Source organism: Sciurus vulgaris (genome assembly GCF_902686455.1).
Source record: "Sciurus vulgaris genome assembly, chromosome: 11".
In the NCBI taxonomy this organism is placed as follows: domain Eukaryota; kingdom Metazoa; phylum Chordata; class Mammalia; order Rodentia; family Sciuridae; genus Sciurus; species Sciurus vulgaris.
In genome coordinates this window covers 81,506,659-81,531,203 of record NC_136472.1, presented here as the reverse complement: position 1 = coordinate 81,531,203, position 24,545 = coordinate 81,506,659, and the positions used below count along the sequence as shown (strand labels likewise).

At 36.5% G+C, this 24,545-nt stretch overlaps 1 protein-coding gene across 23 annotated transcripts in view; it reads left to right on the top strand.

Annotated features, from left to right (window-relative positions):
• Nucleotides 1-24,545, top strand: part of DLG2 (discs large MAGUK scaffold protein 2) — a gene marked incomplete at its 3' end in the record, with an annotated part of 2,081,919 nt that overhangs the window by 1,335,891 nt on the left and 721,483 nt on the right. For all 23 annotated transcript variants that reach the window (XM_079105558.1, XM_079105557.1, XM_079105560.1 and 20 more), the window contains one exon: nucleotides 19,728-19,781. In XM_079105558.1, coding sequence (XP_078961684.1) covers nucleotides 19,728-19,781 — 54 coding nt within the window. The remainder of the gene's footprint in view (nucleotides 1-19,727; nucleotides 19,782-24,545) is intronic.

Below are 24,545 nucleotides of genomic sequence, written 5' to 3'. Positions count from 1 at the left end.
TTATCTTATAACTTCTTGGACAAAGGTAAAAAGGAAAGCTGTAGAAAGGAACTAACATTTATTAGTTTTTTCTTACTTTCCTATCTTGAACTCTTTGACTATAGAGGTTCTTCTATTCCCAAAGCCTGACACACACAAAAAAGAGAGCTTGGTGAGCATGTAAGGAATGCCTAAATCAACTAACAGGGGTCTCTACTTCCTGGATTTTCAGTTAATTTATGGTACTTTCCATCACCCATTTTGCTTTTACTGACTTCATAAAATTATTTCTATTTAAATCTATATAGATAAAATACTAAGCCCTGGCTAAATCATTGCAGTGAGCTGGTGTGTGGACAGTGATCTGTTAATATGTGGGATAGACCCTTATGAGAAAAGATACCCTAAGAGTCAATTATCCTAGTGCCTCAGCTACTCCTTTTTTCATTCTAGTTCCTAGTTCCTAGTTCCCCTACTCTACTCATATACACAAACATACCAAAGACATCATTCAGTTTGACCACTCTAAATGTTTTTCTGAAGATATTGGGAGTTTTTTAATGTCTCAAAACTTCTCTAATATTTCCATATCTTCATTTTATACACATACACACACACACACAATTTTGTGAAGACTTCTTAAAGAAAATGTAGCCATTAGTAAAATATGATCACATGAAGATAATAAGTTTGCATTAAGCCTCTATTTATTTCTGATAGCATACATATTTTGAACTCAGAGAAAATGATTCGATTCCCTACTTTTATGCACTAATAGTACAATGATATATATTTTAAACACTCACATACATATCGATAAATATGCATATAGGTATATATGATATTTTTATTGAATGACACTTTCATTGTTTAGGATGTCTTAATAAATCCTACTGTGTTGGTTCTATCATGTTAAAGAAATGACATTGTATATGACTCAGTTAATGAAAATGAATAATGTGTAAAAGGAATAGATTTGTACTAATGTAGTTGATCTTAGGACACCTGATCTGAAAAGTACCTGCTCTTCTGTGCATTGATGTGACTGTGGATTCCTAATACCATCATTAGAAAGCTAAGCTACCTAAATAGTCTAGACATCTCTCTCATACATAAACTATAGATCACAAATGGCTTTTCAGTCAGTGCAGTTATGTGAACTAATAACAAACCTGACACATGATCCACAGTCATGATATAATCTTCTTCCAGAGAACCTCCCATACAGACTAAAATTCACATTAATAAGAATAAAGTTAAAGTGTATGGATACCTGGACAATGGTGTCCTTAACAGTCTGCAGAGAAGAAGGAAAGCAAACTAGGAAGTCCTTCAAAGTTTTTGAGATTTGATCTCACAAAACAGAGCATGCACTATGCTGATGAGATGGAAATTAAACCTAGTGTCAAGCAGGTTCATCTGCTGGACCCAAGAACCCAAAGAAGTACACAATAGCAAAACAGATTTTCCCCTCTTTTAGTCTTATGTATCTGACCAACTTAAGTTTCTAAATGTTTATTGAAATCATGATTTACACAAAACTCTCTCCTGAAAGCCTATAAAGTGGTTTCATCATTTGAGCCTATAGGACATCCTTCTAGGTAATCAGTATCACTGGGTATCAGGCAAACCAGAGGCTTTGGTACTTTATTCAATGATTAGATAGTCTTGTAAAAGCATTCTCTTAGTTACTGTTTATTTTCATAAAGATTTTTAATAAAGACTTACCTGCATTTTCATTCACTTATTAGTTCATTCAGTTCACTCATGTTATGGAATCCCCTGCTGTGTGTCAGCCTGGAATAGTGATTCCAGGCCTCTTGTGCACCCACAACTAACTACTGTGTGGTATCATCACTTGGTAAGATAGGCTGCATTGTCCCTTGACCAATGGTGCCACACTCTTACTGCAATGTGCAAAGTTGATTTTCCTTATGGTGCTAACTATCATATTTAAACTTGGTAAAGGTATCCTCATTGGGATTCAGAGGTTCTTCAAAGCATTTATTCTGCCCATCTTGTTGCTAGACTCTGGGCTTCTGTTAATCATAGAATAGTTGTGATAGTACTCATTCATCTGTCTCAAAAAAAAATCTTTGGCTCTAGTGTGACTGTCTTGCAGCTCCCAGAAGCCTGAGAGAAATATAAACAACAATAATAATAATCAGGAGGATCCCTGATTGATTTTGTCCCTAAGAATTTTCAAATGAACACACAAATCACTCTAATATCAGATACAAAATATGTCCAGGCCTTGAACCTAGTATCAAACCCAAAGTCTATTTTTTTATCCAGCGCACTACAATAAGAAGAAAACCATTAAGAAGATAACTATAGTGCAGTATGATATAAGTTGCAATTAAGGGATGCAAAAATCACAGTAAAGGCAGAAAGGAGGGAATGATCCATCTGCTTCCAACAGAGTGAAAGGATGATCAAGGAAAACTGAAGGAGGGAGAAAAGTCCTCAGTCACTCTGAAAATAGGGATTTGAGTGAATTGAGAAAGGATGAACTAGCCTGTACAAAGCCATTAAGGCATGAAAGAGCAGTATGGAATGAAGGCAGGTTACCAATCTTCCCCAGGTTTTGATCTACATCTATGAGCTTTAGAGAAGCAAGATCAAGAACAAGGAAGACAAAAGGTGGGTCATTCATTTGAGATCAGGAATACTGCAGGTAAGTCACAAAAAGAACATTGAATAATTTGGGTCCACAGACTAAGGTGCTGGACTCTTGGAAGAAAATCTTGAGTTGAAGAAAAAGATGATTTCCAGACAACTGGCTTCATTACCCTGCTGTGCATAGCCTGGTCCATAGTTTGACAACTGTAGTGTCTAGATCTGAGGATGTCTGTACAGAGAAGCAGAGAAAGCTTGTGCACCGATACAAAGAGAGAAATGCATTTAGAAAGAGAAAAGGACATGAGAAACCGGGTGGTTCCAAAGGAAGAAACTGAGGAAAATGAGCCTGAACAGAAGTGGAAATTCTGGACAGTGGCTTCCTGGGCCCGCAAAAACTCCTTTTTCACTTTGAGTCCCTCAAGTGGCCTACCCTGCTAGGTTCCTATCCTTTTAGTCTACATGATAAAATTCAAAAAAAATTTTTTTTTTTTTTTTTTTTTTTTTTTGCAGTGCTGGGGATTGAACCCAGGGCCTTGTGCTTGCAAGGCAAGCACTCTACCTACTGAGCTATATCCCCAGCCCAAAATTCAAAATTTTTTAAGCAGTGCAAGTGGCTTAATGTTCCTGCAATTAGAGAACCTTAAGATGGGCCTGTTAATGACTAGTGATACAGAGATAAGATAAAGATCCAAAAGAAAGGGCAGAACAGAGCTACAGAGAGGACAAAGCAAATCAGCTGAGTATACTGGTATTCAGTTTTAAGGTTTCATCCTTCAAGATTCAACCCACACCTCCTTCTGCAAACCTTCCTTCATGCCTGGCAACTACATGATAAATGTTCTTCTTTACTTCAACCCACTTTCATTAGTACCCACTAATGAAAACGAGTAGGTAATCTATTTACAACGTGCTTCAATCTTAATCCTCACAGTGTCAATCAAAAGGCCTATTACCATCCTTTCCATTTTAGAGGATCAGTGGGATCAGGTACCATGTTTAAAATCAAATAGCTTTAAGACCTGCTTTATAGAATCCTGGCCTTCTACTTCTCCCACTTGCCTTTCTCCCTCATACCCACCATGATACTTTACCCATATTTCTCATGTGTAGTTCTTCAGTTTGTATTATAAACATTCGGCAGGCTGCTCTCATTTCCATGTAACACTATAAACTCCTTACAGGATAGGATCACGCTTCTGCTCTTTCTGTTTTCTACAGTGCCAAGTACAGTGCCTTCACATGTTTGATAAATGAATCTGTATGGACTTAAGAAGTAAGAACTTGGGCAGTAAAGACGATATTGAGGAAATGGACCTTCTTGTCTCAAATACCTCCATAAGGTCCTTCTCCCCAGTTCCACCCTCACTTCCATCCAACTCTGCCTTTGGTTCTGGATGTCTGCTTTGAACCATCAGAAACTTAGGTCAGCTCTAAATAGATTTGTTCAGTGATGACTGTCAGTCCCAGTTCATGGTGTTCCAAGTGTGTTTTGTCCTTTCCGGATTCTAAATATTACTTGACTCATCATCCTCAATCATGTTGGATTCATTTCTCTATTTCATTCCCCTTAAACTCACTTTGCATTTCTGTCTAGTACGACCCCAAATTTTAGCCTATTTCCTTCTGAAGAATATGAAAAAGGCTATTAATGGAATTCCTATTAGTGAAGAAATAAAGATGCCACTTAATCTATGGAGACGTTCAATTTAAGGGGGAAAAACACTACACTAGAAGAGACCTGGATAATTTCAACAGCTTGAGACTGCACAGATATCTGGAGATGGCTGGTTAAAAGGAATGGAACTGTCACTTTTGTTTTTGAACAACAAAAAAAAGAGCCTGCTATTTTTTCTCCTCCCTTGTAGAGTTTGCATTTTCATTGACTACTGTTCTCATATACATTTGGAGTTCACAAGAAATTAAAACTGAGTATAGGATGCTTTCCTTGTATTCCAGGACTGTGCATTATATAATGTTTTGTTGATTCATCAAAATAGGGTATTAACACAGATACATGTTTTTGTACAATAGAGGAAAATCTATGCTCTGCCATTCCCTTCTCACCTGCCCTAGAAATTGCAAAAATAGGACTCGCAAACTTATTTCCTACAGAATAGGGAAAAAGTTATTCAGAGTTAATAGAAATCTTCTCCAAAAATAATACACACATCAAACCCTCAAAACCTGTATTGAGTTAATACTAAATATATTTTACTCTTTAGCTTCATTTACATATTTTAATTAGCATGAAGATAGTTAAGAACAATGGACTTTTTCATTTGTATCTTGTGTAGAGACCAAAACATATTCTATACCATTGTGTTTACTATTGCCTGTTAGAGCTGAAATCTACCTCTAACACTATTTCCTATCTATGTCATATTTATCTTTCTTATTATAATTTTCAAAGCAGTATAAATGAGATTATTTCTCATTACAAAATTGTCAAGTAGGCAGGACAGTTTTTCAATATCCCCATAGCATATGTGTGAAAATTTAAATTCAGAAAATGACCAGGATGGTTAGCAAGACAAGCTAGTAAGAGAGAATCTCAGTCTCATGTTCTTTTTTCTCTGAGTGAGAGTTTCCGCTAAAAGAACATGAGTCTAATCCTTGCTTTACTTTGTTCTCTTGCCCAAGTTATTCAAATTTTCTGAGCCTCAGTTTCATCCTACATAACACTGGATACTATACAAAAGTTCCTAGGGTTGTTTACAGTTTAGTGAGATGTAAGTTAAACCCTTAGCACGGTAACAAGTAGTAGTGGTTGTTGTTGTTACTGTTATTATTAAATGTGTCAATTTTTTAATGTCTCAAAGGTATACTTTTACAAATTGCATTGTGTGTCCATATGTGATCCCCTGTGCTTCTCAAAGCAGCACATGAAATTGACTAAATAACTATTTATAATCTTCATTTTTATATATAAATAAAAAATTTCAGAGAGGTTAAATAAGTAAGTTAAGATCATCATAGAAATGATAAGCAATCTGAAATTAGGGTCAGATGATTAAAAGTATTTTTAAATTTTATTGCCTTTTTATGACATTTAAAATTAAATTAGCATTAAAATCATGGAGAATACAATCTTTATTCATATTTGGGTATAACCTTAGAGGTAAACTATAGAGTGAAGTGCCCTGAACAGATTCCACAAGGCTATAATCTTCTCTGAAAGCTTCTTCTGCTGACTCTCAGTGCAGGGTTAGGAGCTGTTCATCCTATAAAATAAAAGCATAAGATGCAAGAGTTTCTATCGAATTAGTGTGGACAAGGAGGATTCATGGAATGTATGTTTGCAAATACTGAATTCATAAATAAATTACCTCCTTTTTGGTTTCTTTGGGGAAAATTCTTTGTGAAACAAAAGAAGGTTCCAGTGTGTATGTGATGTTGCAATTCCAGTGGACAAAGTTGTGTGAGAGTACAGAGGACCGGGACTTCAGCCCTGGAATCCTTATTGCCCCCAACTTGTGACAGAGAACCTAGACATCAGAAAACAACCTCCTCTCTGCTTTCTTTCTCCATTCATTTCTTTTGCTCTTCCCCTATCTCTCCTCTATCCACAGGAACAAAGAATATTCTTTCAAATTTACCCTGGTGGAGCACTATGGGGCAAGCTAAATGAAACAAGCAAGATCCTTGCTTTACAAACTGAGAGTAAGAAACCACCATGAAACAGAGAAACCAAAAGTTATGTACTCACTGACATTCTGGGTAGCTCAGACAGCTGTGGGGCTAGGAACTGGTTGGCATTTTAGATACAGAGATTTGTAGGCTCTTGACTTGTAGAACAAAGAGGTTATTGCTATTTGATGACAATATACAAGCACATCTGCAGATTGTATTTTCAGCACCAACAAATGACAGCAGTATTTAGCAGACCTCTATATTTCTAGTCCCCATTCACCTCTCCCTTTTATCTGTTCTATCTCCATGTTTTTCCTTCTTGAAAATGATTCCAAATAAAATATTAATTTTCAATAAAAATGGAGTAGGGGTGATAGTGAGACTTTTAGCATTATCAGAATTTTAAATAAGTAGAATTAAAATGTTCCATACTCTGTTCCTTTTTCAACCTAGCCCAAAGTGTTATCTTTCACAGGCAAGTCGTAGAACATCTTGTAGATCCATCAGAGATCAATAGACCCATTATCAATCAATAATGATTACACAATAAAGAAACTCATAATTCTTGGTGTCTTTTAACATTTCCTCTTACACACATGAAAGTATTCTCAATATGAAATATTTTAAAGTGTTCTCTGTGCTTCACCAATGTTTCAATCTTCAGTGTATGACAGTGTTAAATTATGGTTAGTAGGGGGAAAATGAAAGCAGGGTAAATTTTTCTTTTCTGGAATTAAGGTTTATAAAACATGGAGAAAAGCAAGGATATAAGAGCTTGGTGATAATTCTGTTTCATGTTATATCTTTTTGACTATCTAATATAGAAGATAAATTGCTGATTATATGGTCATGAGGCCAGAAGTTTAACTGGCTCATAAGTAAAAATACAGACTATGAACACAAAGCAAGAGGATCATAAATGGATTTTTGAGTTGCCTCATCTAAGGCATGCAAGACCTGATCCTTCAGCTAATTCATTAGAAACCAATTTATGCCATGATCTTCATCTAATTTAATTTTCATCTTTTATTTCCTTGTGTCTGTCTTGCCATTGTCTCTTTTAACTTTCTGTGTCTGGATGATAAAAGCAAGAAAGTTATTTTCCTGAAGGAAAAGTTGTACAGCATTCCTGCCTTCTTTTTCCCCCAACATTTCCCAGCAGGGTGAAATTTACAATGAGTAGAATCAAATTTTGATGAGACATGGACTCTTAGAGGTTACACATTGCACTCTTCATTTCTCAAATGTAGAAATAAATTGGGGGTGGTTATTGAATTACCATTTTACCCTGAGTTACTGAACTGGTGGATCAATAGTCTTGGCAGTCTTGTCATCTTTCTACTAGGCACATAATTTCATGACTGAGTGTGGTTACTGGCAGGGAGATCGGTACCTGATTTTTAATAGCCATGAAGGAACTACCTGGGATATCAGGTAGACTCCATTACAAGTAACTTAAAATATTATTTTCATATGATAATAGATGGTTACAGAATGCAAAATAGGAGTTGCCTTCATTTTTAAGATAAAACATGAGACTTCAAATAAATGTCTAGCTTGAAGTTGGTCTTTGGTGATATGCTTTCACATTCATCTGGAAAGTTTGAAAAAAATGCTATAGTTGGCATTTTGATTTTTTCATAATTTTGAGTCCTTACCTTATCCACAAATTCCATACTTTCTCTCACCTAGCCATCCTCTTCTGAAATGTACCAGGGAATGGTAACTTAAGACAGATAACACTGCAGCATATACCTTCCTTTTACCACACAGCCTTGTGATAAGAATATGGATTTGGAATCAACATGAGTGAACTTCAGCTCCATAAATAATTAGTCTAGTGACCTTGGACAAGTTTTGTTAACAGTTCCATGCCTCATTTTTCTCATCTATAAAATGAACTTATTTGAAGTATATGATTCATAGCGTTGTAGTGAGGAATAGAAAAGACTGAGCATAAAGTACCACTCTGTGGTTAACATGCAATTTCCCTTAACTTACATTCCATAGTTTAGAATGGCATGGTCTGTGGTGCTTGACAAGGTCCAGCTGTTGGTCACCACCCAACAGCTAGTCACCAGAAGAAAGCATGCTGTTGCCTCTGTCTACCCATTTCACTAATTCTCAAGTCTCAAGGCTTACTCATGCATCTTCTCTGTTATTGCTGTGCTTTTAGTTCCATTGATCTAAAAATCAACTAACAGTTGGCATTGCATTTGCCAAACATTGTTACAAATATAGGTAGGGATATCTGGTAAAGAAATGAAATGAGACAAGGGGCATTCTCTCAAAAATGTTACAATTTCATCAAGGAGATATAAATATCACAAATGAACCAATTAGCCATTAGCACCATGTATATTAGGAATGTCAGGGCTTGGTGCTTTTACAGAACTTATTTAACAGGTATAATTCAGTGTGAGCTGAGATAAGATAGTACAGATAACGAGTGTTTTAAAATTTGGGGGATGGAATACATAGATTGAGTCCTGAAATGATGAGTGGGAAAGTTTCATGGGGGAGCTAAGACATTAGATTGTCCTAGCAGGATGAATAGTTCGGTCTAGGTTGAAAAGTGTGGGAACTACAACTGATTCAAGATGTGAACAAAGGAAGAAATAAAAGCAAAGACATTGTTTTAGGCATGAAGAGGTGCATGTTGAGAGTAGTAAGACTCCTGTCCCAATAGAAGAAAAGGAAAAGAGGAAAGTAAACCAAATACCAATCATTTATAGATCATTCATTATGTGAAAGACCTGATTCATGTACTACAAAAGAAACAGAAACCCATCTTAGTCTAAAGAACCAAGTATTGACAGCTTGCTCAGAATACTGGTACCTAAATCTGGACAATACAACTGCTAAGATTATAGCTGTTTGGTAGTTTAGCGACCAGAAGCAGATGGTAACCACTTGGATCTTTCCAGGAATAGCAGCACCACATGGAGTGAATCAGTGAATTAAGTAGGTATGGTTATTGTGGCATGGGACACATTGACTAAACCACATCTGAGATTTGCGATAATGACTCCATTTTTCATGGGATCTTCAGAGAGCATTTGCATAAAGAAAGCTGTTATTTTTGTAAGAGCTCAGTGTGAATAAGTGGGATTTGATCACCATGGCTTACTGGTAGAAAACCAGAGGGTTTAAGATTAAGAAGCCCTGGATTTGAAACCCAGATTTTCCTTCCTCAAAATGTCTCTCTTTGATAAATTCAATGAATCTCTGAATCTTTGTTTATCTATGGACAAGGGATATTCCACCAATTCCTCTGGGGTTGTATAAGGAATAAAAAATAAAATTCAAGTGTAAAGCTTACCCTGTATGCCTGGCACACAGTGCGTACTTGGTCAGTCAATTTTAGTTTCCTTTCTTCTTCCTATAGAAATCAAATGATCAACTGTACATGAATATCATGTAAAAATTATAAAGCATAGTAATGATGTCCAAAATAATTATCAATTCAGGTTTTAAGGTTGATCTGCAGACCTGGTTTGGGTGAGTTGTTTATTTTAACTGTGTATACCAAGGGCAAGGCAGAACATGACAGATGTGCAAGATAGAAATCTAAAGAGTCTTCATAACTAACAGTTCAAGTGATTTCAATCTCTTGACCCAAGTGGATCTGATTCTAAAGAAAACTTAGAACACTGTTCTTTGTTTGCTGGCCTCTTCTTTCTGTGCCTCATTCTCCAGACTGTCCTATTTTTCTCTGAACTAGGGAAAAAGAGATGACCAACTCAGTCTGAGGTCTTCAGCATGTCATGCATTTCCTGAAAAATATTAGACTACCTTGTATTCTAGAGGAGGATCAAATAGTGATGGCAACACTTTATTTCATTTTGATTGGATATGAATGGTGGGTTTTCAGGGATAAGTGAGAGAATCTGGATACTTAGGAAATCAATGGAAACAAGAAGCCTATGTTGTACAGTGGTTAAGAGATACCCACTTTGCTGTCAAACAGGTGTCATTCTTGGCCTGTTATTACCAGCTAAACCTTAAGCAATTTGCTGAACATTAATTTCCTTATCTGTAGAGTGAGGATAATATTATTTTCATTATTAAGAGTTTGGGCAAGCAGAGTTGAGTTGAGTTCAAGAAAAAAAACCCATATCTGCTGGTCTTTCTTGCTGTTCTAAGCTAGGCTGGTTGTAAGCTATGTAGGGAACCAGTGGTGCATTTTATTAGCACTAGGGAGAGTGACACAGGACTTTAGCTTCCTTCAGAGTGGCTCCCTTGTGACATCTGCCGTAGTCATTACCCTGGGTTAAACCTACCTCACTTCACTGCTCATGCCATTCCTCACCCACTGCTGTTGCCTCAGGGTCCTCATATGCTGGGTGCTCTATGTTACTTGCAGGTTAAGGGCAAACCTAGAACCATTTGGTGATACTAGTAGTGATAACTTGTAGTTAGTCTGAAGTGTACCTACCCACTTACTCTTGTGGACAGGGAACATGAAAAGAAGAAAATTTAAAGAAGCAAAATATAAACATGGGAATAAGTAAAATAACCTTATATTCATAGAACTCTCTTTTGCTTCACTTGCATTATTTTTCCACCTAACTTCTTGAGAAATAGGTTAACTGGAAAATAGCATTGTCCCATTTTTTACATGGGGGTTTGCAAGAGACTAAGGGACCTAGAAACCCTGTGAGAATTAGGGAATTGAATCTGAGTCAGTATGGTGAGAAATTTCTCTTCAGACTATGAAAGAGAAATTCGTAACTTTCCAGGCAAAAAATAGCTGTGTTTTCAGTCTGAAAACTGAAAACACTCAGGCAAAGAATTCAGGAGATGTTGAGGTTACCATTATGGGCTCCTGGGCTAGAAAGACAAGGATTTGGAAATTGTTGCACCTTCTAAATTTGTCACCTTAAGCAAGTGACTTAGTCAATTTGGACTCCCTTTCCCCTTTCCCTCCACCTCCCTTTTTTTCTTCCTTCCTGTCCTTTTAATGTTAGTAATAATGTTTTACTTAGAACATTGTAAGAATAAATGCATATTCCTCTTTCCCGTACTGTTTTTACTCTCTCTCTCATGCAACCACCAATATGTGTTTATTCAGTCATTTACCAAACAATTTCTCTGAGGCTTCCCCAGGAAGCTCCTCAGTCAACCAGGATGTGACTGTGCCTTTAGACATTTCCTAGGTATGCCTGTTGCAGGTCTGTTCATACCAGGCACTGGTCCTCAGTAACTGGGACAAGGGGAAAGGAGAAGGGTTCCTGCATCAACCAAGATCACAGTGCATAGAACAGATTTGGCTTTGAGCTGATTTTAAAGAAAGAAAGAAAGAAAAAAAGAAAGAAAAAAAAGAAAGAAAGAAAAGAAAGAAAGAAAGAAAGAAAGAAAGAAAGAAAGAAAGAAAGAGAGAGAGAGAGAGAGAGAGAGAGAGAGAGAGAAAGAGAGAGAGAGAGAAAGAAAGAAAGAAAGAAAGAAAGAAAGAAAGAAAGAAAGAAAGAAAGATGGAATCCAAAGAGATCTGATAAGTCTGATTTCATCCCAAGAGGTAGTAGAGCAAGAATTTGAAGTCAAGCTATTTGGTTTTGCAGATGGTGTATTTACCAGTTGTATGACTTTGGGAAAGTTATTTAATCACTGTTTCATCTATAGGTTAAGAAAAATAGTTCTTTTCTCATCAGGTTGTATGAGGATTAAATAATTTAATTTAAATGAAGTAATATATATAAGTGCCTGTGGTTATGATTGTCCATCTCAGTATTAATGTACCTGGGGATCTGGGTTTGGCTGGGTTATGGAACCACAAGTTTTAGGTAGTGGCAATTTTGGTGGATTCTTGGTAAATCTCCAAATAGGAATAGGATTCTGTTAGTCAGCTTTTTGTCTCTGTGACCAAATAGCTGACATGAACAATTTAAAGGAGGAAAGATTTGTTTTGACTTAAAGTTACATAGGTTTTAGTCCTTAATCTTCCAGCTCTATCATTTCGGGCCTGAGGCAAGGCAGAATATCATGGCAGACAGGCATGGCAAAGGAAAGCTGCATAGCTCATGATGGCCTAGAAGCAAAGAGAGGCTAAGAAGCAAAGAAGGGGCTAGGGACAAGAAATAACTTTACCAGGACATAGGAGATTCCCTCAGTGACCTAATTTCTCCACTTGGTCCTACTTTCTAAAGTTTTCATCACATTGCACTAGTGTCATCAAAAAACCTATCAATGGCTTAATCCACTGATGAAATCAGAGCCTTCATGATCCAATCACTTCCCATGAAGCCCCAACATTGCTACATTGGGGACCCAGCCTTCAACACATCAGTCTTTGTGGAATACTTCACATATGAACCATAGCAAGGATCCTGCTAATATCAAGAACCGTGGGACTCCAGTACAACAGACTGTGGGAAAGGAGAAAGTGAAGAGGATGCTTTCTTCCATCAGAAAACAAGAGCACAATTCATGGAATGAATGAAAAGTCCTGTCTCCTCATCATGCTACATTTTGGTTTCCAGAATAGACTACCATAAAGGAGGGTTAGTGAAAAAAGCTAACAACTACCTGCCTTCTACTTATATGTCAGTGAATCCCTGCACAATTCCTAGCCCTATAAAACTTACTAGTCACTAGTGATTGCTATATCTAATTCACTTTATGAACTCTTCAGTTTCTCTCCTTTTCTATCTTACTTATTAATAAAGTGTAGACACAGGCCTGGGTTTGTTCTCTTGACCTTCCCACCAGTTAGCCTGCATTCCTAGGCATAAAATTCACAGAAAGTGGTCCTTGGTTGCCCAGATACTATACTTCCCTGCCAATTCCTTCCTTGAGGAGACATGTTCACTGTTCTTGGCCTGGTGACCAAATGCTTGCTTATGTCAAAGGTATTTCCCAGTTCTAGGACTTGGCAAATACCAAGGAGCAACCAACATCTATGGTCAGTCAGCATCAATGAACTATTTCTAAAATGTGTGTTCATTATGTCAAAATTTTATTGGACTCTCTTGATGACAAGCCACAGAAGCTTATCTTTTTTAGCATAAACCAAGTAGTTGATATAATATAGGAGCCCATGAAATTCAAGGACAGAAAGGTAGCCAGAATTCATGAAAAACTTTACATCTTAATTTAAATTTTATCAGCATTCTCGCCACTTGCTTCTCTGTGATTAGCTTTATTCTTCTTGCTTGCTGTAAACTGACTTTCTCCACATGGAAGAGAATGTAACATAAAAGGAAAACCACTTGCATCTTCTTGTCTGGGTCACCCAAGAAGATTGCTTTTCTTAATCCTTTCTAGCTTCAAAAGTGCCTGCCTAGATTTATATGAAGACAAGCCTTGAAGCTTTGATTAAAGGAGATTTTTTTCTTCAGATTTGTTATGAGACTCTTTCCAATGAAATGAAGTAAGCATATTGAAGAGGGAGGCTGGAATCTGCTGAGTCACCAGTTTGATTTAAGGGTTCAATTAGAGATGATACCCACTATGAAGAGAGAGGGCATATGTGCCAGGGCAGTATTCACTGCAGGAAAAAAGCTTGGAAGGAACCATCAAAGTAACCAGGAAATTGGGTTTTAAGACTCAGAAACCAAACTAGATCAAACTAGGCATGATTGCTTATAAATGCAAAAGTGAACAAAGAAACAAAATCCAAGCTGAACCAAGGAAATATCTAACATTACCAATTGGTGAGAAGAATGATCTCATGGTACACATTTCAGATTCTGCTATACTTTGGGTTTCTACCACTTTGTGTCTTAATTTTGCCACTGAGTGCCTAAAATATTCCAAGGAACTTCTGCAAAAACAATCTGGGATTGTTGGGGGGCTCCTGTAGCACACCAATAGGACAATTTCCAGAGATCCTGGTATAGTGGTGCAGTGGTGTAGCATATTTTTCATGAGAGCCCGGCTTGGTGTCTTCTTGGCACTCACACCAGGGATTGCCAATGTCAGGTGTGTGTGATATGTGTATATGTTCATACAACCAACACATCCTGCTGGTTCATACATTTCTGTTGACTTTTAGAAGTGCAAGTATTAATTGTGGCTTCTGGATATTTTTAAATCTGAGAAGGGGCAATTAGTTTCCATACAACCTAGATCTTCTGCTTCAAGATTTCATAGCTTCCATTTCAATTAGTTATGAAATTATTATTATTTTATAAAAACTGATTTTTATTACATAATAGAGGTGAGATAAAGAAAGAAATTGATATTGATTATTGAAAAATTAGTGTCTCGGTAATATAAGAGAATCCTGGGTTATCTCAGAAATGGTTAACAAAATTTGCAAATATATGTTACCTTTCTTTGTACCTTCACCTATACTTTGTAGCTATATTTAAGTTATAAATCCTAAGTATTTATTAAATTTCTTCTGTGTATTTAAGTACTGTGGAGAATTCTGGGGAAGTATATGATCCTGTCCATTTTAAAACATATAGTCTTAGTGAAAAAGACCCAATTTACATACAGGAAATGGAAAAGTTTCTAAAATTTATTCCCATAACACATGAATATAATCTGTAAGAAGAAAAACAAAAGATAGGATGAAAGCCCCAAACCAAATCAATATATATTTATTGATCAAAATTATATGAGGTAATAGGAGGAAAGACATAACTATTAGGAAAGTTTTCAGTTTAGTCAAGAATATAAGACACAAATACTTCCATGAGTCATAGGAACCAAGTAGAAAGTAGAGAGATCATCATGGCTAGAAACATAAAAATGTAAAAACACATATTAAAACTTCACCAGAGTGCTTTTAACATCTAACTGCAACACCCTGAGGCTTCTGCTGCCTTCAGGATATTCTAACACGCAGATCTTATATCATTTATGATACAGTCAACAAGATGCTGAGAGCATGGAGTAGCTTAGTGGGAAAAAAGTGGATTCTGACAACCAGAAAGACCAATATCAAAATTTCAGTTCTCATTTTCCTGAACTTCAGTTTACTAACCTATAGCATAGGGATAGTGATGATAAAGTTTCATCAATATGATTTTTTGGTGGTTAAATGAGTATCTATCTATCTATATCCTTAAACATTTGTTAATTGGCAACAATTGATATAACCCTTGACGTCATCTAATTGGACCCCTTGAATACAGCTGCAGTTAGTAAATAGCGTTGAAATCTCTGAGATAATTGACTTATGAACCATCTAACAAATCTTTATCGTAGTTCATCTTTAGAAACACTATTTAACATTAATCTTGAAATTTAGTTTCTAAAGCATATTCAAATATATCACCTCATTTGATCTTCAACCTTTATGAAAGATGTTTACTATAATTTCCATTCTACAGAGGAGGAAAATGAGTCACAGAGGATTAGAGGACTTGCCCCAGAATCACACCACCATGAAGTTGCTTAGCTCTCAAAAAATGTAATTCAGAAGTAGCGCACCACCTTTGAGCCCAGGTCTTCTGACTCCAAACCTCATATCCTTCTCCCTACACCAAATGCCTCTCAGCGAGCACTAGTGTGTGTGTGTGTGTGTGTGTGTGTGTGTGTGTGTGTGTGTGTGTGTGTGTGGTCTTTCTCCAAAGCCCCTGTTTATCCACAAGATACTTCCCACTGATAATCATGAATACACAACCATGATCTAGTTGACCCACTCTGCAGATACATAGTCCAGGTTTATTTTCATCATTCCCAGTGTTTTGGATTAAGACATGGAATTCTGTTTTGTAAAACCTACTGGATTGCCTTTTTCCCCCTACTGTTTGATTAGGATTCCACAGGCACAGATTGACATTAAAAAGCTGTTAACTCCAGAGGGCATAGCTAATGAAATGTCCCAAAAGTTGAGCACTTGCCAAAACACCGTATCACATAGGACAGCTCTCGATTAATCATGATGAGAGTATTTCCTCTATCTAAATGAAATCTGTAATTTGGAATGGAGATTAAAGATCCTTTGGGGAATGAAGGGAAAGTTGCTGTGAAAATTCTAGAAACTAGAAAATAAAGATAGATCTACTCAATATTCATGAAGTTAGATTGGTGATGCAAATAGAGATTGCAATCTCTTATTTTCTAATGACTTGGCTTGTAGCACTCCTCTATCAGTTTTATATGGATTCCCACTCAACATTAAAGAGAATTACTGCAAATTGTGCAAAATAATATTTTAAAGCTTAGGATATCCAATATGATTTTCTACCATCTCTGATTAATTTCTTCTTAAGGATTTCTAATTTATATGATCACAGATACATTAATGAAAAAAAAGATACAACATGCATAATAGAAAAACATATGTTTATTTACATCATGATTATGTATGATATCAGTAAGTGAATGCTTACTGCATGGAATACAACATACTTTCAAAAGGTAGATTAAAGAAGATAATTATAAATATTCATTTAGATTTAATTTTTGCTGCCACAAAAGTAATCAAATTTTTTTAGCAAAATCGTTTTGTAAAAAGATGTTACAAATTTTTTTTTCTATTTTTTAATTTTAATTAAAAATCATAAATTTACATAGGGCAATGTTGTTTGATTCATTTTGTTATTTTTTCCCTTCCCCCCTCCCCTCCCACCCCTCTTTTCCCTCTATACATTCCTTTCTTCCTCATTCTTACCACCCTCCTTATTCCTAACCCTAAACCTAACCCTAACCCTAACACTAACCCCTCCTACCCCCACCCCCCCGTATGTCCTCATCTGCTTATCAGCGAGATCATTCGTCCTTTAGTTTTTTGAGATTGGCTTATCTCACTTAGCATGATATCCTCCAATTTCATCCATTTGCCTGCGAATGCCATAATTTTGTCATTCCTCATGGCGGAGTAATATTCCATTGTATATATACAATGGAATACCACAGTTTCTTTATCCATTCATCAACTGAAGGGCATCTGGGTTGGTTCCACAATCTGGCTATAGTGAATTGAGCAGCTATGAACATTGATGTGGCTGTATCTCTGTAGTATGCTGATTTTAAGTCCTTTGGGTATAGGCCAAGGAGTGGGATAGCTGGGTCAAATGGTGGTTCCATTCCAAGCTTTCTGAGGAATCTCCATACTGCTTTCCAGAGTGGCTGCACTAGTTTGCAGCCCCACCAGCAATGTATGAGTGTACCTTTTTGCCCACATCCTCGCCAACACCTATTGTTGCTTATGTTCTTGATAATCGCCATTCTAATTGGGGTGAGATGAAATCTTAGGGTAGTTTTGATTTGCATTTCTCTTATTACTAGAGATGTTGAACATTTTTTCATATATCTGTTGATTGCTTGTACATCTTCTTCTGTGAAGTGTCTGTTCATTTCCTTAGCCCATTTGTTGATTGGATTATTTGTATTCTTGGTGTAGAGTTTCTTGAGTTCTTTATAGATTCGGGATATTAGTGCTCTATCTGAAGTATGATTGGCAAAGATATTCTCCCACTCTGTAGGCTCTCTCTTCACATTACTGAGAGTTTCCTTTGCTGAGAGAAAGCTTTTTAGTTTGAATCTATCCCAGTTATTGATTCTTGCTTTTATTTCTTGTGCTATGGGAGTCCTGTTAAGGAAGCCTGCTCCTAAGTCAACAAGTTGAAGGTTTGGGCCTACTTTTTCTTCTATAAGATGCAGGGTCTCTGGTCTGATTCCGAGGTCCTTGATCCATTGTGAGTTGAGTTTTGTGCAGGGTGAGAGATAGGGGTTTAATTTCATTGTGTTGCATATGGTTTTCCAGTTTTCCCAGCACCATTTGTTGAAGAGGCTATCTTTTCTCCATTGCATATTTTTGGCACCTTTGTCTAGTATGAGAAAATTGTATTTATTTGGGTTTGTGTCCGTGTCCTCTATTCTGTACCATTGATCTACCTGTCTATTTTGGTGCCAATACCATGCCGTTTTTGTTACTATTGCTTTGTAATAGAGTTGAAGATCTGTTATTGCGATACCCCCTGCTTCGCTCTTTCTACTGAGCATTGCTATAGCTATTCTGGGTTTCTTATTCTTCCAGATGAATTTCATAATTGCTTGCTCTATTTCTGTAAGGTACATCATTGGGATTTTAATTGGAATTGCATTGAATCTATATAACACTTTAGGTAGTATGGCCATTTTGACAATATTAATTCTTCCTATCCAAGAACATGGGAGATCTTTCCATCTTCTAAGGTTTTCTTTAATTTCTTTCTTTAGTGTTCTGTAGTTCTCATTGTAGAGGTCTTTCACCTCTTTTGTGAGATTGATTCCCAAGTATTTTATTTTTTTTGATGCTATTGTGAATGGGGTAGTTTTCCTACTTTCTCTTTCTGAAGATTCATCACTTATGTATAAAAATGCATTGGATTTATGAGCATTGATCTTGTCACCTGCTACTTTACTGAATTCGCTTATGAGTTCTAAGAGTTTTCTGGTGGAATTTCCAGGTTCCTCTAAATATATAATCATGTCATCAGGGAACAAGGATAGTTTGAGTTCCTCTTTTCCAATTCATATCCCTTTAATTTCTTTGGTTTGTCTAATTGCTCTGGCTAGAGTCTCAAGAACAATGTTGAATAGAAGTGGTGAAAGAGGGCATCCCTGCCTTGTTCCAGTTTTTAGGGGGAATGCTTTCAGTTTTTCACCATTTAGAATGATATTGGCCATGGGCTTAGCGTAGATGGCCTTCACAATGTTTAGAAATGATCCCACTACCCCAATTTTTTCTAGTGTTTTGAGCATGAAGGGATGCTGTATTTTATTGAATGCTTTTTCTGCATCTATTGAAATAATCATGTGATTCTTAACTTTTAGTCTGTTGATATGGTGAATGACATTTATTGATTTCCGGATGTTGAACCAACCTTGCATCCCTGGGATAAAACCCACTTGATCGTGGTGCACTATCTTTTTAATATATTTTTGTATGCGATTTGCTAAAATTTTGTTGAGAATTTTTGCGTTGATATTCATTAAGGATATTGGTCTGAAATTTTCTTTCCTCGATGTATCTCTGTCTGGTTTAGGTATCAGGGTGATATTGGCTTCATAGAATGAGTTTGGGAGGGTTCCCTCCTCTTCTATTTTATGGAATACTTTGAGAAGTATTGGAATGAGCTCTTCTTTAAAGGTTTTGTAGAACTCGGCTGAGAATCCATCTGGCCCCGGACTTGTCTTTGTTGGTAGGCTTTTGATGACCTCTTCTATTTCATTGCTTGATATTGATTTATTTAAGTTGTGTTTGTCTTCCTCGTTCAGTTTAGGTAATTAGATGTTACAAATTTTAACTCTTATCCAATGTATTAGAAATCTTTACCTCACACAGCACAAATTCTCACCTTCCACAGTGTTATGTAGAATTTAAGAGAAAGAGAATGTAAATTATATGAATGTTTATTTCATTATGTGGTAATATAGCAAATAAGCATTCGAAGTGGGGAAGTATTGGAAACATGAATGATTTTGTTTATCTCCACCAGCAACCTTGTGTCTGTATAGGTCCTCATGGAATGCTTGTTGAGTTTTTGTAAAATAAGTTAACAGAATCTGCCTCAGAATATCTGTTATTTAAAAAATTGTCTACTTCTCTTTTTTAGGCCAGCCCTGCTCCTATAATTGTCAACACAGATACTTTGGACACAATTCCTTATGTAAGTAACATTTTTATTAAGACTTTTTAAAAAAAAACTATGGTAGAACTTAATTAGCTGAATTTAAACTTAAAACATCAGTTAAATCACCCAATCCAGGTAATCTTATGGAATGATGTATTGAATTTTCTTTTGTGAATTTTCTTTTGATATTTGTTAAATCTTGGCTTTGTCATGCAAACATTTCACCTTTTAAATTCATGTTTAGCACAAGGGCCCATGTAAAGCACAAGGGCAAACCATGAGGGAAAAAGCAACAACAACAAACAGACAATTCTGTTTAAATGGTTCCTTTGTTAATTGGTTCTCTGGAAAGAGATTGAATTGCACATGGCAGACATGGACAAACTTCTTGGAGTTTCTAACTTAAAGAATACTCCAAATCAATTTCTATGACAAAACCTAGAATATAAGTGATCAATAAATATTTGATGAATTTTGTTGGGCTTCTAGCAAGAATTGGAAGATAAGTTTTGTGAAGATAGAGTTAACCTACATTAATAAAATGTATGCTTTCACAAAAGCATGGAACTTGGGATAATAGAATCAGGCAGATCATGAAGCCTGAGAGTTTGTAACACAAGCACTATGATGGCCAAAGGTCTTTAGGGTGGAGTCTGGCTGGGAGGAGAGATAGGACACTGTCAGTGGGCCACAGTGCAGGTAAAGGTTGATTTTGTGAAGGTCTAGCAAGGCTTTGTGAGTAGGCTCTGGCTTGGGGGTGAAGGATAGTGATCAGGAAAGATGGGATAGCCACAGATCCCTACAGACCACAGGGGTGAAATAGGGAAAGAGAGCTATAGGGATAATGGACAAGTCTAGATTTCTGGCTTTTGACTAAGTGAGTAAAGAATATGAAATACTTAGATTAGTACCTGGCACAAAGTAAGTGCTTGGTAAGTATTGGCTATTCTCAGACTTAAACCCCAACTTCAAATGCCTTCTGGCACCAAGCATATCACAGACACAAATCAAGACAAGAGGGGTCTATAGGGAATAAAAATCACATGGTCCTCTAAAGGGGACAGCTGCCACTTGGGGCCCAGTGCTGCCAGATCATCCCATTTCTCAAGAGAAGCTATATATTTGAATTTTTATATAAATGTTTGCAATTTTTAAATACAGGGAAACCATTTTTCAAAAGTTCAAACACAGTATGCCAAACCAAGTGTGTGGAGTCCATAAACTTCCTTTGGGGGGTAGTTTACCTCAAAAACACTTGAAACCCTGAGCAGTTCTGCAAGCCAGAACTCAGCCACGGGGGAGCCAAATGCTAGAATTGGAGTACAAGTTTGGAACTTGATTACAGGAACAAGTGACTAAAACTGGGACACAGGGTCAGGACAGGAATAACAGCAAGCTAGACTTAATGCTGAATCACCTGAGCTACCCAGCTAGACCTTCTTAAATCTTTCTGAACAAGAGTAGTTTGGGCCAGAACAGAAATGGGGTTAAGCATACTGGTAGGAATTAATTGGCCTCAGTGGTGGAAAGTTAAGGGCTCTATAGAAGGAAACAAAGCAATATATTAAAGGAAGCTGGTGTCCCTTATCCTTTTGGCCACTCTTCCTAGCGCTTCATTTATTCATCAAACACATTTACTTTATGCCTAACATTGTTGTAAGCACTTAATAAACATTAACTCATTTGATCATTATAATAGTTCTACAAAGTAGATGCTATTAATTTCTCTATTTTACAATGGGAAATCAAATAAAAAAGAGGTTAATTAACTTGCTCAAAGGCTCACAGTAGGAGGTAGAGCCTGGAGTGAACACAGGTAATTTGTCTACAGAGTTTAAAGACTTGTTTAATGCCTATCATGCTACTACTTATGTTTCTCCTCCATTCTTGTTTTCTTGCTCTAAACTTGAGAACAAACGTTGTTTAATTATTCCTCAGCTACATGTAGTAACTTTGGGTGGGAGACAACTTGCAACAGAGGCTTCAATACCCTTGTGACAGGGACCCATATATGTTATATATTAAGGAATCTTACCTTCTTAACTAATGTCTTTATGATAGTCATCGACAGAGCAGGTAAGCTGTGCTTTGTACAAGTAGACTTGGAGCACAGAGGCTTAATTTGGTAAGGAGGAACACTAGTGATCTAAACTACTTCAAAGTTCTATTTGGATCCTCTTGGTTTAACTGTCAGATGTCCCCACATAGAAACCATTTGTTATCAATAGGATCTATGGATGTTGTGCAGTGTTCTCAATTGGTATCCAAACTAGGTAGCTAGTGAAATCAACCACCTGTAATAAATTATTCAAACTGTTCCCATTCCTCCCAAATATCAACTTTCATTCTTCACAGAGCTTTTTTCTTTTTAAACTTTGCACTTTTTCAGACTCTTGTACTCTGTGTTTCCTTGAGTCAGGTCTTTAGGAGAGGTATGCTGAGCAGCTTGGTATGGGGAAAACTTCTAAATTTCCATGAGACGTGTAAGCACTTCTTTTTATCTTTCTGAACACATATTAATCTATAAGGCAGACATTAGGATGCCTACCTCAAAGGTTGTCATGAAATCAAATCAGATTTTGTGTGTTACATCATGCTTTGTTCACTTTGAGCTGAGAACAGTTGGATATTTATTTTTTTAATGAAAAGACTTAGAAAGTAATACATACTAATCTCTGGGAGATTGTTAAATATAAATGTCTTCCTCCACAAAGAATAAACATGAATACACCATCTCTCAAGAATGGCAGATTTCACACACAGCCGTTTCTGTGGATATGCTTTGGTTCTTGGCACACTCCCCACTCTCCCCATTTTTCCTGACTTACTGGGTAACCTTGAACAATTCTCTGTTCCTTTCACAGTCTATTTTCTATTTTTTCATTCCCCAGTGTTCTATACTTTGTTTTCCTCTTTTCTTTCTTATGTTCTACTTGTTCACATAATTTCAGCTCTATTTAATGAAAAAATGATTTCAGAGTTCCCCAGGGCATTTTAGCTATGTTGCATAAGAACATTTCCTTCTTAAAAAATATTACCTGAATGACAAATTTTAGCTTATATATGAAAGTTCTGCTCAAAAATAATTTTACCACAAGTAAATGTACTAATTTTGCTGATTAGCAAATTTGATTTTAGATATAAATGGTTCTTATGGAAATGGTTCCTTGGCATATGTGCAAAGGGCAATTGAATAACTAAAGGAAATTTCCAGGGCCAAAGGGAATTTTTATGTAAGTATCTATTAAAGATACAAAAGATATTTAAAGATTTCTGCTTTTTTTAGGAAGGTAAATTAAGGGACCTCAGAATCATGCCATTAATGAAGGGGTCACTGAGGTTCTTATGTATGAATGCCTCAAATAATCTTAGTCTTATATGAGGTCATGATAGTTTAAGGCTGGTAGGACCTTGCATGTGGCACAGTTTAGTTTCTCATACAAAGCACAAGTCTCCTATGTGAACATTAAACTTGTCACAAAGAAGAGAAAGGGAGGGAGGGAGAGAGAGAGGGAAAGAGACAGAGAACAGGCCAAATTTTCCCATTTCAGAACTCTTCTGGTTTCTATTTTTTCCCTCTATCCTTTCATTCTTTCTCATTATGTGTTGAATCTTATTCTATGCTAGATATTGAAAATATTTTGTTCTTAGGGAGTTCAGTGAGTACAGCCTAATTGTGATCTGCAGGTCTAGCTCCCTGAAGGTTGATGTAACCAGGTGGTAACATGTTACCCTCCTGGCACTCCGCAGTCCACTGACATGTTGACCCATTCCCAACATACTTCCTCCCTTCAGCAGACATGGCGGAAGTATAATGAACACTATCCAAGCAAATCCTATTCTTTCAATTGAAAATAAATTTAATCAGAGAGGTGCTAGCTATTTTTTTTTCTCCAGCTTTCTCTAGTATTTTTTTATTTATTCTTTTTTTAAATTGTTTATAGACTACATTTTGATTCATTGTACACAAATGGGGTACATCATTTCTTTTCCATGGTTGTACATGATGTAGATTCATATCATTCGTGTAATCATATATGTACATAGGGTAATGATGTTGTCTGTCTCATTCCACCATTTTTCATACCCCCCTCCCTTTCATTTCCTTCTATGTAATCTAAACTTCCTCCATTCTTCTCTCACCCCCCACCCTGCCACTCCTAAAAGGATTTAAAATTAGCATACTATAGTAATGCAGCCACATCAATGTTTATAGCAGCTCAGTTCACAATAGCTAGACTGTGGAACCAACCTAGATGCCCTTCAACAGATGAATGGATAAAGAAACTGTGGTATATATACACAATGGACTATTTGCAGATAAATGGATGGAATTGGAGAATATTATGCCAAGTGAAATAAGCCAATCTCAAAACCCTGATAAGTGAATAATGATTCTCTAGTATTTGTTTCATAGTTTGGTAATTTTTTACCTATTTTCTGAAAATACACTGTCAAGCAATATACTTAAGGATCACTCATTTTAAATCTCATTAAGTAACAGGGGGCTCAATTATACTAAACCTCTCACTTTATAGATATAGTTATTCTAGCTCACCTAGTTAATGGTGAAACTCAGTGTATAACTTACTGTTATCCCATGTAACAGTTGAGCATTTATTACTCCTGTACCTGTTTGCTCTTTGGCTAGATCAGGTGATTCAGGCATAAAAACCAGAGTGACTGAGATATCTCTGATTCATGTTCGTCTGGGTTCCATTCTGGAACAGTGGTTACTATGGGTGTGTTTTTTTGTACCACCGTGGGCAAAACACAAGAGGTCAGGCAACCAAAGGCTCT